Source organism: Pristis pectinata, chromosome 1 (assembly GCF_009764475.1).
Source record: "Pristis pectinata isolate sPriPec2 chromosome 1, sPriPec2.1.pri, whole genome shotgun sequence".
Lineage (NCBI taxonomy): Eukaryota > Metazoa > Chordata > Chondrichthyes > Rhinopristiformes > Pristidae > Pristis > Pristis pectinata.
Window position 1 is genome coordinate 50197732 of NC_067405.1, and position 13846 is coordinate 50211577.

The 13846-nt window shown below is 37.2% G+C and overlaps 1 protein-coding gene across 7 annotated transcripts in view; it reads right to left on the minus strand.

Moving 5' to 3' along the window:
• Positions 1-13846, minus strand: part of cerkl (ceramide kinase-like) — a 134289-nt gene that overhangs the window by 75417 nt on the left and 45026 nt on the right. For 5 of the 7 annotated variants that reach the window (XM_052022182.1, XM_052022193.1, XM_052022165.1 and 2 more), the window contains exon 2: positions 11071-11313. The exons of the other annotated variants lie outside the window; for them this stretch is intronic. In XM_052022182.1, the coding sequence (XP_051878142.1) occupies positions 11071-11313 (243 nt within the window). The remainder of the gene's footprint in view (positions 1-11070; positions 11314-13846) is intronic. 7 annotated transcript variants of the gene reach the window in all.

The following is a 13846-nucleotide window of genomic DNA, read 5'->3' on the forward strand; positions in this document are numbered from 1 at the left end:
CATTACTACTCCATATTGGGGAGAAAAAGCAGCCTATAACGAATGACCAACTGTTTCTCCAAGAGTTACAAATGCATTAATACATACTAGTTTAAACTTGATCTATGAGAGAGCTATTGAACCATGAAGACTGAGGGTTAATCAGGGTGCCGGGAAACAAAGAGTGACAGACCAGCAGAGACGCTACTTTCAGCTTCACATCTGTGCCTCTCTTCACACCCTTTTCTCAATTGCCTTTGGTACCTGTAGACTAAAACTGAATAGGCAAGTGTGCATAAATCTCATATTTTCACATTTAGTCCAAGACTTCATAAAACATGATAGATTTAAATAAACAAAGCCAAGCCTGGATAGAGTGTATCCAAGGATACAAAGAATGTCAGGTACCTTCTGTTAATATAAAACTGGATGAAGTTAATATATAACACTCAAATGAAAGATCGTGCTTGACTGCACTGAACACGGGCATTAGCCTCATGAGTGTCGTCTTCAACATATGCTGCAGTTGACAAAAGGTAGAAAAAAGAAAAAAAATAACAAAAGACAGAATAATTATACTGTGACTCCATAAACATTACAAAATATAGTGAAAAATATGGCTTCCACTGTCCACTTTTACAAACTTTTAAAAACTTTCTCATTGTTGATCAACTCCACAGGCCTTTCAGAAAGTAAAATTTGAAAACAACTACAAATATCACAACACACATTACCTGAATATCATACTTATATATTTCCAAGATTTTCACTAAAAGTTTAAAATGAAATATTAATGTACGTATGTTTTCCTGTGTTTTCACTAATTATCTCAGTTCTGTGACCTCTGCACTCCCAATTTAAATAATAACAAATCCATGACCTGTAGAAAGTAACATTTTCTGTTAAGATAAATACTGATAAATAAAATCAATACTAATCATGCCACGAGTTAAATGGCATATTATCTTGAGAATTACGAATACCATTCAGCTTTGCACTTGAAATCTCTGATGACACATTTGCATTAATTAGGGGGCCATTATAATTTTCTGAAAGGCATTATTAAAGTGACGATACTGGTTTAGTATAATTTCAACTCAATCAATGTAATTTTTGTATTCGTCAACTACAAATTTAAATTTTGTTTAGAAACCACTTTTGCTTTTCCAATAACAGTTAAATCAAATCAAAGTGTTTGCACTAGTAGTTAACAAATCTAGTTTCTCAAAGCCCTTCCAGGGGTTGAAGTTGCCATCTTTTTAGGCTTACAGAGTATTTGTTTTATAATAGATTTTGCTACCATTTGGATTAACTTTGGAACATTTTTTTTATATAGCTTTGCTTTCTTTTCTGTAGGAGTTTCTCTTCCATATACCAATAGCAGGTCAGTTTTTATTGATTTCAGGGCTATCAAAACTGACCCCAATTCTGTCCTCAAAGTAATTATTCACTTCATTAATCAAAATATTCAATTGCCTTTTAGGTGTAATTAAAAATGATAAAGACTCATAGGAAGTTATTCTCTGTCAATCTGTCACCACTCTGGTCCAGTTACAAAATAAAATTCTGTGCCCTGCAACTTCTCACCATGCATTACGTTACATCAATAATTAACGTACCACTGCTACCAAGCTTTGCATCATCAGCAAACATGGATTCATTACATGATACAGTGATAAAACTTTTGTCAATAAAATGGAAGTTAAACCTGAATGAGGGCTAACAATTCCTCAAAGAAAAAACAAATATTGCGGAATGTTTCCTGTATTTTCATTATTTATACTAATAGATTAAGGAGACCCAAGATGACATGCATAAAATATGCTGTCAAATGCAAACATTAAATGGTTGTAGCAAATGATCGGAATTTACAACCAATTAGGAAAAAACTAACAACAATTTTGTATGATATGATTTAGAACAGGGGACAGTCCTTTAAAAAAGTTGTGATTCCTATTTTACACCTCATGTGTACACTGTTGGTTATGTGTGTGTGTTTATTACTTTTTTTTCCAATTTCATATTCAGAATCTGGGTATCACTGACAAGGCCAACATTTAGTGTCCATTTCTGTTGTCCTAGTGAAGGTGCTAGTGGGCCACTACTGTCTTTCTGATAAAGATATTCCATAGTGCATTTAGGTAAAGAATTCCAGGATTTAGACTGAGTGACAATGAAGGAGCAGGTAAGGATTGTGAAAATTATTGGTAAACATGTAGGCACTGGTAATCCCATGCGTCTGAAGTCCTTGTCTTTCTTGGAGATAGAGATTGAGAGTTTAGGATGTGTTGTAAGTTTGTAAATGTTATATAATGTAGCTATGTGTATTGGAACAACAGGAAATTAATAACATAACTTAAGAAACAGAAGCAGTAAGCCATTCAGCCCCTAATCCCTGCTCCACCATTAAATAGTAACAAGGCTAATCTTCTACCTGAATGTCACTTTCCTACACCAATCCCATATTCCTTAATATTTAAAAATCTATGTCCGTCTTGAACATACTCAGTGAGAGCCTCCACAGCCTTCTTGGGCAGAGAAATTCAAAGATGGAGGGACTGAGCCCTTACTTTGAGGCCATGACCCTGATTCTAGGCACTCCAGCCAGGGAAACAACATCCCTTTATCCACACCAATCAAGTTCCATGAGAATTTTATATGCTTCTTTAAGATCAGCTCTTATTCTTCAAAACTCTAGAATATAGGTCGGTCTGCTTAATCTCTCTTCACATCAAAGCAGTCATCCCTAGAGTCCAGCTGCTGAAGCTTCACTGCATTTCCTCAGTCACAAGATTATACTCCTTTAGATAAATAAGTCATACTTGTACACAGTATTCTAGATGCAATCTCACAATGTATAATTGGTACAAGACATCTTTACTCTTGTAGTCAAATCCTCTTGCAATACAGCCCAACCTACTGTAGTCTTCCTAATTGCTTGCTGTACCTCAATGTTAACATTTAGTGATTCACATACATGGTCAACTAGGTCCCTCCGAATACTAACATTTTTCATTCTCTCATCATATATTCTGGAATTCTATTTCTTCTAACAAAGTAGATTACATAATATTTTAACATAATATTTCATTTGTCATGTCTTCGCCCATTCAACTTGTCTACATACCCCTGAAGCCACTCTGGTCTATATACTCCAAAGCCACGACTGGACCACTTTACTTGTTTCTTTGCTTTTAATCCACATCCATGTATTACCCATAACACCATGCAATTTAACTCTATTTAATTTTAAATGTGGCATCTTATCAAAGATCTTCCAGAAGTCCAAGTACATCACATTAACTGATTCCCCCTCATCTATTCTACTAATTACAACCTCAATCATTATCTCTTTCTCAAATGGTCAACCCATTATTTTTAATCCATGACCCCTGATTCTAAATTGTCCCACAAAAAGAAGCATCCTTTTCACATCCACCCTCGGGATCCTGTGTATTTCAATCATGCCCCATCTAACCCTTCTAAAGTCTGGCAGATAAAAATCGCGGCCCATCCCACCTTCCTTCATAAAACAACTCATCTATTCCAGGCATCAATTTAGCAAACATTCTTTGAATTGCTTCCAAAGCATTTACATCCTTCCTTAAATCAAGAGACTAATGCTATACACAGTCCTCCAGGTGTGGTCTGACTAACACCCAATGTAGAAATGAAACAGAGTCTTCACAGCTACCTCCATCAGAACTTTGGGATACAGTCATCAGTACTCGAGGATTTATTGGCAGTCAGTCCCATTAATTTCACCAATACAATTTTATCACTTTACTCATTTCTTTCAATTGCTCATTGATCTACTGTTTCCAATACAATCAGGTTTGCTGTGTTTTTTTCCCACTAGGACAGACATAAAATATTTACTTTCTTTGCCATTTCCTTTGTCAGCAATACAATTTTTCCTGTCTCAATCTGTTAGGGACACGTATTAACTTCTGCTCATCATTTCTTTTTACATACATATCAAAACTTATGCAGTCTGTTTTTATCTCACTACAGTAATACTGTATTCTACTTTCCCCTGCTCGGCTGAATTCTGAAATTTTCTCAATCCTCAGGCTTCCTGTTCTTTTTGGTGACATTCTAAGTTTATTCCTTTAATCTGATACGATCTTGAATCTTATTTTCATAGCCATGGCTGTACCACTTGTATCTTTGCTTTTAAGTAACTCTTTGAATGTTAGCCATTTACTGTCATATCTTTTAATCTTTTAACGTAGTTTCCCAATCTACCATGGCCAATTCCCACCACATGCCTCTGCAGTTAGCTCCATTCAGATTTAAGACCTTGTTGTGGGTGGTTAGTTACTTAGTTGGCCTTGGTGCTTAGGTGAGTGGTAGAATTGTTGGGGGGGGGGGGGGGGGTGGGGGAGGAGTTGATGGGGATGTGGGAATACTAAAATGGATTAGGGTAGGGTACTACATTTATATTGTATTTCTCATGTCCTCGAGATATCCTAAAATGTTTCACAGCCACTGAAATACAGCTTGCACTCGATATAGCCGTGACACTAAATTTATTAAATTCCCTTCCGCCTAATGTTAAAGAGGCAAAAACATAATATTTGAGACCAGAATCTCTAATTAAACTAACTGATGGAAACAGTATTGCACAAACTCAATTTAAAAACTGGTAATTATTCAGATAGATATCAACTGATCACAGGTATTTGGCGAATAGTTGATTAAAGCTAACTGAAGTTTACAGCAGGCAGTTGAAAAGTAGAGACTGACAATTTTGGTCAACTGTTCCTGGGGCATTAAAAACACATACAAAAAAAATAAGGATTGTACAGTGAGATGTAAAAATATATTTCAATAAATGTGGGGCTCTGCCTTTTAGAATAGTAATCAGATTCCACACACGCTGCAAAGCAATAAAACTATTCTGCACTATGCTGGCATATACTTTGTGTTGTGCAAACTGATACAATTTATAATTAAGTGCAATTTAAATAAAAGGGTCAGACAAGACTCAAAGGCACTCAACTGATTAAGTAAATAGTTAACAGCAGTTAATTGAACTTAATGGAGTGCAAAAAAAACTTACTAAATTGCCCAATAAAGCCAGCCTACTTAATGATCCAGATTTTGTGGCAATAATGGTGGGGCTATTAGCCCTTACTATGCAACAGAAAAGTTGGCTACTACTGGCAATCACAGAGATAGAAATCAGTGCAGAGATGCCCTGCTGCTTCACGAGGTGTGCTGCTACCAGCAGAATTTACATTCAAATAAATGCAACAGCATGAATTTACTGCATACATCCACAAGTCAGCTTTTTTCAAAAGAAAATATGTCAAAAGTAAAATCTAGTCTGAATGAACTTTCAAAAAGTTAGGATGTTATAATTCTACTGAACAACCTCTGAATTTGAAAAGTTAATTTTATGTGGGAAATCGTGTTACCCAAGAAAATTATGGGGACTTTAAAACTTACTTTCTCTGTCATTCAAATTCTTTATATTTCTTAATTAATCTCATCTCTACATCACAATTTTTATTTTGCTTTATGGACATCTGTTTTACTTTACTTGCTTCATACTTTGTAGTTTAGAATATTTGCTCAGTGAGATTTTCCAATCAGACCAGTTGACCAACTTTGCTATTTTTTGTCAAATTTCTCTGATACCCACATTGCACAAGTTAAAACAAATGAAATCTGATGAGAAGCCCAAAAAATCTTTTGTGCAAAGTCTAGGCTTTAATGTTCTCATTGGTATCTCTGCAATTGACTCTGTGGTAAATTTACCAGAGTGGCAAATTGTTAGAGTCACTTTTCAAAAAAAAATGTCTGGGATACACATGGGTAGTGTAAGTGGTGAAGATTGTAGCTTTCAACTGTTGTCATGAAAGTAAATGCGATGGCCAATTTGCACACAGCAGGGTCCTCCAAGGCTTATTGAGATAAATGACCAGATGTTCACCTCTAGTGGTGTATGTTTATTCATAAATTGACCACAATTAGAGGCAGAGGGAAAAACTGGAATACTTAATAACCACCTTGTATCAGACCTTTACCAAGGAAGAGGATGTTGCCAAGATCTCAGGAAAAATGGTGATAGCAGACACAATTGATAAGCAAAAAATATCAATGGGAATAATATAAATAATGGATACAGGGAAGGTACTACAGTATTGCAGAATTGAAAAGGTCCCACTTCATTCAAAAATGAGTTTAAGGACATACCAAACAATCACAACCCAGTCAATTTAACCTCACCATTAGATAAGCTTGCAGAAACAGTAATCAGGTTTTTTAAAAAAGTTATAGAATCATACAGCAAGGAAACACAAGTCCACACTGACAATCAAGCAACCATACTACACTCATCCTATACCAATCCCATTTTTATTCTCCTGACATTCTCCTTGACTCCATCCAAAGGCATTTGGAGAAGTCTTGGTTAATAAAGAGTCAGCAGAGGTGTTGAATGAAGGGGATGCAGTAGATGTTGAACATATTAAAATTTTTTTAGAAGGCTATTGGAAAAAGTCCCATGTACAAGGCTAGCTAGCAAAATTGTAACTATGGAATAAAGGGATAAAGAATAAAAGGCAGAAAGTAGTGCCAAACAGTTGTTTCTCAGATTGGAAGATGGTAGAAAGCACCATTTCAAAATTTGCAAATGACTCTAGAGTAGAAAGTGAGGTAAACAATGAGAAATACAGTAATGGACTGCAAGACGACAGAGACAGGCTGGCAGCTGGTGCAGTCAAGCAACAGATGAAATTTAAGAGGAGTGTGGTGTCATATTTTGACAGAAAAAAAATTAATCAGAATCAGGTTCAGTATCACTGACGTCAAATTTGTTGTTTTGCAGCTGCAGTACAGTGCAAAGACATAAAAATTACTCTACATTACAAAATAAATGAATAAGTAGTGTAAAAAAACAGGAAAAATGAGGTAGTGTTCATGGGTTCATGGACTGTTCGGAAATCTGATGGTGGAGGGGAAGAAGCTGTTCCTAAATCATTGAGTGTGGGTCTTCAGGCTCCAACAGAGATATTGTAGGCTAAATGGCACAGTTTTAAGGGAGATATAGGAACAGAGTATACGTAAATTTTGAAGGTGGCAGGACTCATTAAGCTAGTGAATCATAAAGCATATGGAATCCTTGGCTTAATAAAGGCATATCATACAACAGCATGGAAGTCATGTGGATCCCTGCAACCAACTCTGATTGCCACAAGATGCGATGGTCCTGCAGTGAATGCAGAAAAGATTTAGTTGTCTACTTTGGGGAAAATCAAGGATTCAGCAACAAAGTTAGACTGGAGAAGCCAAGGTAGTTTCCCTTAGAGCAAAGAAGGTTGAGAGGAGAGATGATGGAAGCAGAGAAGATCATGACAGGTTTAGACAGTATAAAGAGGGAAGTTGTTCCCATTAGCAGATGGTTTACAGACTTTTAACTGATGGCAAAGTTCACAGGGAGTATGTAAAAAATATCTTTTTTAAAAAAAGATAATGTTTATAATCTGGAAACCCATGGCCTTAAAGAGTGGTGGAAATAGAGTCAATCATGCCTTTCAAGAGATAATCGGAAAGCCATGACAGAAAATAATTTTCAGGGCTACAGGAAAAGAGAAAGGACATGCAACTAAATAGACTGTTGTTAGGGATTTAAGAGTTATGGAATTATGTGAATATAGCATATGTTAATTCAAACGGGAACCAGTCTTCAGTTCTTAATGTAAATTGCAAGCAGTAATCAGCTTGAAGTTAAAAGGACTGCTTTGTAAACAAACAGTACTGTCTACAGAGCACAGGCTACTGGCAGGGGGCTGGCTGCTCAAGAGATCCGGTTTGCAAAGTGAAGTGACCATGAGACATTCTTGTATGCCTCAGCCAAATGCAAGACAATGGGGTTATATTAATTGGCCTACATCAAACCAGGCAACTATGGCCAAGTTATTTTGCACCATTGTGACCAAGTTCAAAGAAGCATGCAGACCAGACTGATCAAACAAGGTCACAGGCATATTTGCTCATCAGTCATTGGGATATTTGTGTAGACAGAGAGTCAGCCCTCACAACATTAATTTTGGGTGGCTGGGATCTCTGTCCTCAGAAAATTTTAGACCATCCATGTGAATTACTGTCCCAGCAAATGTGTTTGAACATTCAGAGATGCCTCCTATTGAAGTCAATGGAAGCACTGTCAGACTCAAAATATTGAAGTAAACAATATCATTGTAACTATTGAAATTGTATTGAATCACCTTTGATCTTAAGGGTATAAGAATGTGATGTACTTTGAGTTTGGGAGTCTCTACCAAGAGGGTCTACAGGAGAATGCCTGCTTGTGCAAAATAGGCCTGGCCCATAACTGTGCAACATCCCTGTCAGCTGGATGTTGCCGCATTACCTGTCCTTTGTGGAGGAGTACTTCCAGCAGTGGTCAGCGCGGGACATCCTGCCGATACTGCGGGACAGAGATGCTATGGATATGGCAGGGTGGTTCCTTGAGCAGACTATCCAAACCAACTGGCAGAACACCTCATCGCCAGATCTCACCAACAAGCACCAAGACCTCACTTCGCTGGTGGTGAAAGGGGCCCTCAAAGTCAGATCCTTCCTGGATAGATGACATCATCCCCAACGCACACTGCCCTCAGGACAGCTGTGGTGGGGAAAAGACAGTCACCCACCTCTTTGCAGAGTGTGGATTTGCAAAGTGGGTGTGGAGACGGATGCTAAAGTCCGTGTCCTGGTTCATCCTCAGCAGCTGCATAACAGAGGACTCTCTGATCTATGGGCTGTTCCCAGGAACACACACCAAGACAGGCATCAAGTGCTGCTGTAAGGTCATCAACTCGGTAAAAGACGTCCTTTGGTCTGCCCAAAACCTGTTGCTCTTCCAGCACAGCAAGATGTCTGCAAGACAATGCTGCAGGAAGAGCAACTAGGCTGCAGGAGTACATGCTGAGGGATGCACTGAAGCTCAGTGCAACCTATACTAAGTCTCTGTGAAGGAGGACTACAGTATAGGCTCCTTCCACTACCATACATGGAGGAGCGGCATTGGGTGGGGAAGCCCCTCAAACGATGAAAGGGGTATCACCTCGGGAAGCCACGCGAGTGGCAATGGTGTTATGTTTGTGTGTTTTTTTTTAAATGTTTACACTACTGAATGTAACAACCATGAATGTACAAGTTTTTCTTTTGCACTGTTTCTTCCTTTGTATATAGTTTTTTTATTATGAATAAAGTCTATTTTTGTAATTAAAAAACCTTGTCATGATGAATAAAGATTTCTAATATAATCAGCCTCAGTACCTCTCGGGTGACTCAGATCACATTCACAATAACTGCTCTATAACGAGCCACGGAGACTTGATGGGCTAAATGGCTTCCTTCTGTGCCATAAACCTTTCATGAATCTGTGACCTTACAATTTTGAGGGAACTACCTAGTTCCTCTCCAAATAGTGCCATGAGATCTACGTATTTCATCTACCTCAGAAGGATCGCAATTTAATGTCTCATCCAAAAGACTACATGTCCAACAGTACAGCAAGCCTTAGTACTTGTACTTCTTGTTTTAATTTCTGCTATACACCATGCTAATAGCTCAATAATTAACCTACTCTATGTAGTCACTGTTTCTGTTTGGAGTGTACTCTGAATGAATAAAAAATTGCTGTTCTTAAGACCAATCAGATTAAAAATCCTGCTGCAGATTAATTCTGAATGTTTAACCATTGGTGGCATTATTTGAAGGAGTTTTATGCTGTTTAAAAAAAATGCAAAAAATGACATTTCTGCTGGAAAAGGAGGAAATAAACTTTCCCAATCGGCATTGAGACAGTCAGAAAACTCTACAAAATTGCTCAACCCTGGGTTAAACCAATTTTTGACAGCACAGTTTTTTTTGTTATAGGAACAAATTTCCACCTACCTAAGGCAGTAACTTCAGAGCCTAGCTCTGAAGTTGACAATATGTAGCAGTTAAAAGCAGAGATTTGAAAAACATCGGAATTGCAGGACTGCAGAACAACTGAAGGGGATGCTGCCGATATAGGAGAAAAAGTAGCAACAACAGACATAATACAGGAGTTACCTGAAGTTGGCAGTGCTCCCAATGGAAAAGTCACAAGGTCAGGTGAGATGCATATTACATTACTGAGAAAAGAAAGAATGGAGATACTACTTTTCTGGGTACAAGCTTCCAATCAATTCTGAGGACTAAACTTTAGGTTGTACGTCAGTGGCTTAGAGGGAATGTGGAAGAGATTTATTGCATGGCATCAGTACCAATGAATTTTTGTTAACTGGAGAAACAGTCACTGTTTCCCACTTTCCCCAAGGAAGAAAATGTTATGGAAGTGTTCAACATCAATAAATGGTTTAGATAGATTAAATAAGGAGAAACTGTTTCTAGTGGGAAAAAGAGTCAATAACCAGAGGACAGATTTAACATAATTGCATAAAAACTAGGTATGACAAGGATTTCTTAAAATCGTGATCTGGAATGGATTTGCTTAAAGGGTTGTGGAATACAATTCAAAATTAAAATTCAAAAGCAAATAAGATAAATTTGAGAAAAGGAAAAAGAAATTTAAGGCTTTGGGGAATAGCTATTGAATGGCAGTAATTAAATAGTTCTAGCATAGGCACAAATAACTGAATGGCCACCTTCTATACTGCAACATTCTACTTTTCTATCAATAGAAGTTCCAATTTAAGTTAAGTAGCACCTTTGGGTTGAAGCCCGAGTAAAGAGCAAAGAAGAATTCAGTAGTGGTGACCTAATCCACAAACTGTAAACTAATATTTTTAGTATATATTGAACTTGGAATGTAAAAGTACAATAGCATAACTTTTTGTTTTACAGCCACAGTATTTCTTATATTGCAGAAGTCTTTCTTGGTTTAATAATAATTTTCATGAAATTATACCTTATGAACAACCAGAAGGAAACATACTTTTGACTATTAATGACTATTGGTTCTCTTCCATCCCACAGATATATTTAATTTTGCCACTTTTTGTTGAAAAACAGGCCAACTCTCTATGTAACTGGACATTATTTATTCTTAAGCATATCATTGTCATACTAAGCCTAATCACTTACCATTCAGAATATCCTTTAGATATTTAAACCAAAGGTTGCAATGGTCTTCACTTAAGTTGCTCAGATGAATAACACGGTGTTCGAGCTTATTTTGCCCCTTGTTAACACACACAAAGATGGCGATTCCTAATACAGTTCCTCCTTTATTCTGTTTCACCGATCGTCGACGTTTCATCTTCACAGCAAAAACTTCTTTCAGCTCCACAAATTCCACCTCACGTTGGGAAATCATTTTATCACCACCTGCATCCAAAATATAGCATCAATCTGGAGATATTTTGCCATTTACAGATCAATTAGTCGCCAATTCTATTACCCTATTGCATTAGGTTTTGATCAAGGGTAATGTCTTCCTGCTAGTTTCCCCATTCTCATCTCTTTTTCCTGTCTCTTACTCTTTGCATTTTGATCTTTCATTGTCTCTCAAAAGCTCACTCATTGTTAATACTGTGACTTTGTCCTTCGATTTTTTTTGCATTTTTTTTCTACATGTCTATTCATATGCTGCTTTTCTGTATTTGATGTTCTGTAAACATCTCACACAGGATGTTTTGTTCATTTGTTCAGTTATACATTACAAAAATTTTAAAATCCAAAACATACAGCAATGTGTGTGATAATCATCATAGTTTAACGTAAACTTCTACAACATTCACAAATGAAAACAGATTTGAGAAAAGAATCAGAGCTCAAACTGGAGTGTGACAATAGAATGGGTAAACAGTGAAGTACTATCATGTTACAATTTGCATGTATTGTTTCTTAATTTATGTTCCACACATGTCACACAAATGCTGGATTGGAATTTGTGCATGGCTACACTGCTGCAAATAATATACAGAATCATAAATATTGCAGTAGAGCTTCAATCTTTTCCCACATATTCCTGGATTCCTTTAATATCCAGAAATCTATCAGTCTCCATTTTGACAGAACTCAATGACTGCGCCTCTGCAGGCACCTAGGAAAGTGAAATCCAAAGATTCATCACTCTGAGTGAAAGATTTCCCCATGGTCCTAAATTACCTACCCCTTAAGAGAAAGGGTGACCATAATTACTGACTTCTCAATCAGGGTATAATTCTCCCTGCATTCACTTCATCAAGCCGTGTTAGAATTTTGTAAGTTTCACCGAGATCCCCTCTCATTCTTCTAAACTCTGGAAGGATACAAGCCGACTGTATTCAATCTTGCTTTGTACAGCAAACCTGCCATCTCAGGAGCTGGTCTGGTGAACCTTCACCGCACTCCCTCTATGACAAGCATATTTTTTTTTGTAAGGAGACCAAGGCTGCACACACTACTCCATGTGCTCTTTGGACTCTTACCAATTTTTATCGATGCACCTCCTATCCAAATGCATCCTAACTTGGTTTGGCAACTGCTCTGCCCAAGATCGCAAGAAATTACAGAGTTGTGAATATAGCCCAGTCCATCACGCAAGCCAACCTCCCTTCCATTGACTCAGTTTACACTTCCCACTACTTCAGGAAAGGACCTCTCCCACCCTGGTCATTCTCTCTTTTCCCCTCTCCTGTCAGGCAGAAGATAAAGAAGCCCGAGAACACGAACCACCAGACTCAAGGACAGTTTCCATCTCACTGTAATCATACTCTTGAACGGACCTCTTATAGGCTAAAAGATGAACTCCTGAACTTCTAATCTACCTCATCATGGCCCTTGCACTTTATTTGTCTACCTGCACTGCACTTTCTCTGTAACTGTAACACTATATTCTGCATTGTTTGCTTTTTACTACCTCAATGTAAATATGTATGGCATGATTTGTATGGATAGCATGCAAAGCAAAAACCTTTCACTGTATTTTGGTACATGTGACAATACCAATAGAATTACAGTAAAGCATCTATACTCAAATCCTCTTGTAATGAAGGTTAATATGTTATTTGCCTTCTTAATAGCTTATTACATCTGCACGTTACTTTCAGTGACTTATGTACAAGGACAGTTAAGTCCCTGTTAATGTCAACTTGCTAATCTATTACCATTTCAAATGTCAGTTTTGTGCACTGTAGTGGATGACCTCACATTTTTTCCACATCATATTCCACTTATCATGTCTTTGCCCACTCACTCAACTTGTCTATATCACCCTGAAGTCTCTTTACACCCTACTCTCTACTGAGAATCGCATCTGGTTTTGCATCATCAGCAAACTTGGAAATATGACAATTATCCCACCAGCCAAATATTGATTATAAATGCTGGGACCCAAGCACTTTTCCCAGTAATACCCCACTGCTCACCGTTGCCAACCTAAAAAAAGATGCTCTTCACTTTCTGTTCATCTCATTTTACTCTTCTTTATAGTTGTTTCTCTGATAGAGGATATAAGTTAATGGAAAAATGTGCATTAAACTTTCATTAGTATTAAATTATAGAAATTTCTGAAAAGCAACTGATTTTTTTTTAAAGTTTTATAAGTATTGATATTTCCAGCTACAAAAGCTATAAAAGGCTCCATAAAGAGGAGCCTTTTATAGCTCTTGCCTCTAAGATGTCTTAAAGCAGAAGCAATGAATTATTTTTGAAGTGCAATTTTACCGTACAAGTGACAACCACTCTTGATTGTGCATTGTACAGTCAAATGAACTGAAAACAATGACTATATTTCATATAGAGATTATAGATAAATAATGGGGTAAGTACAATTTTTTTGTGGCATAGTAATTGCATCTAGAAAGGGCACTATTAAAGATGTGGAACTGGATAAACAAATTTTTCCATTGACTTCTTTTTCGTGTTCAAAACTAGC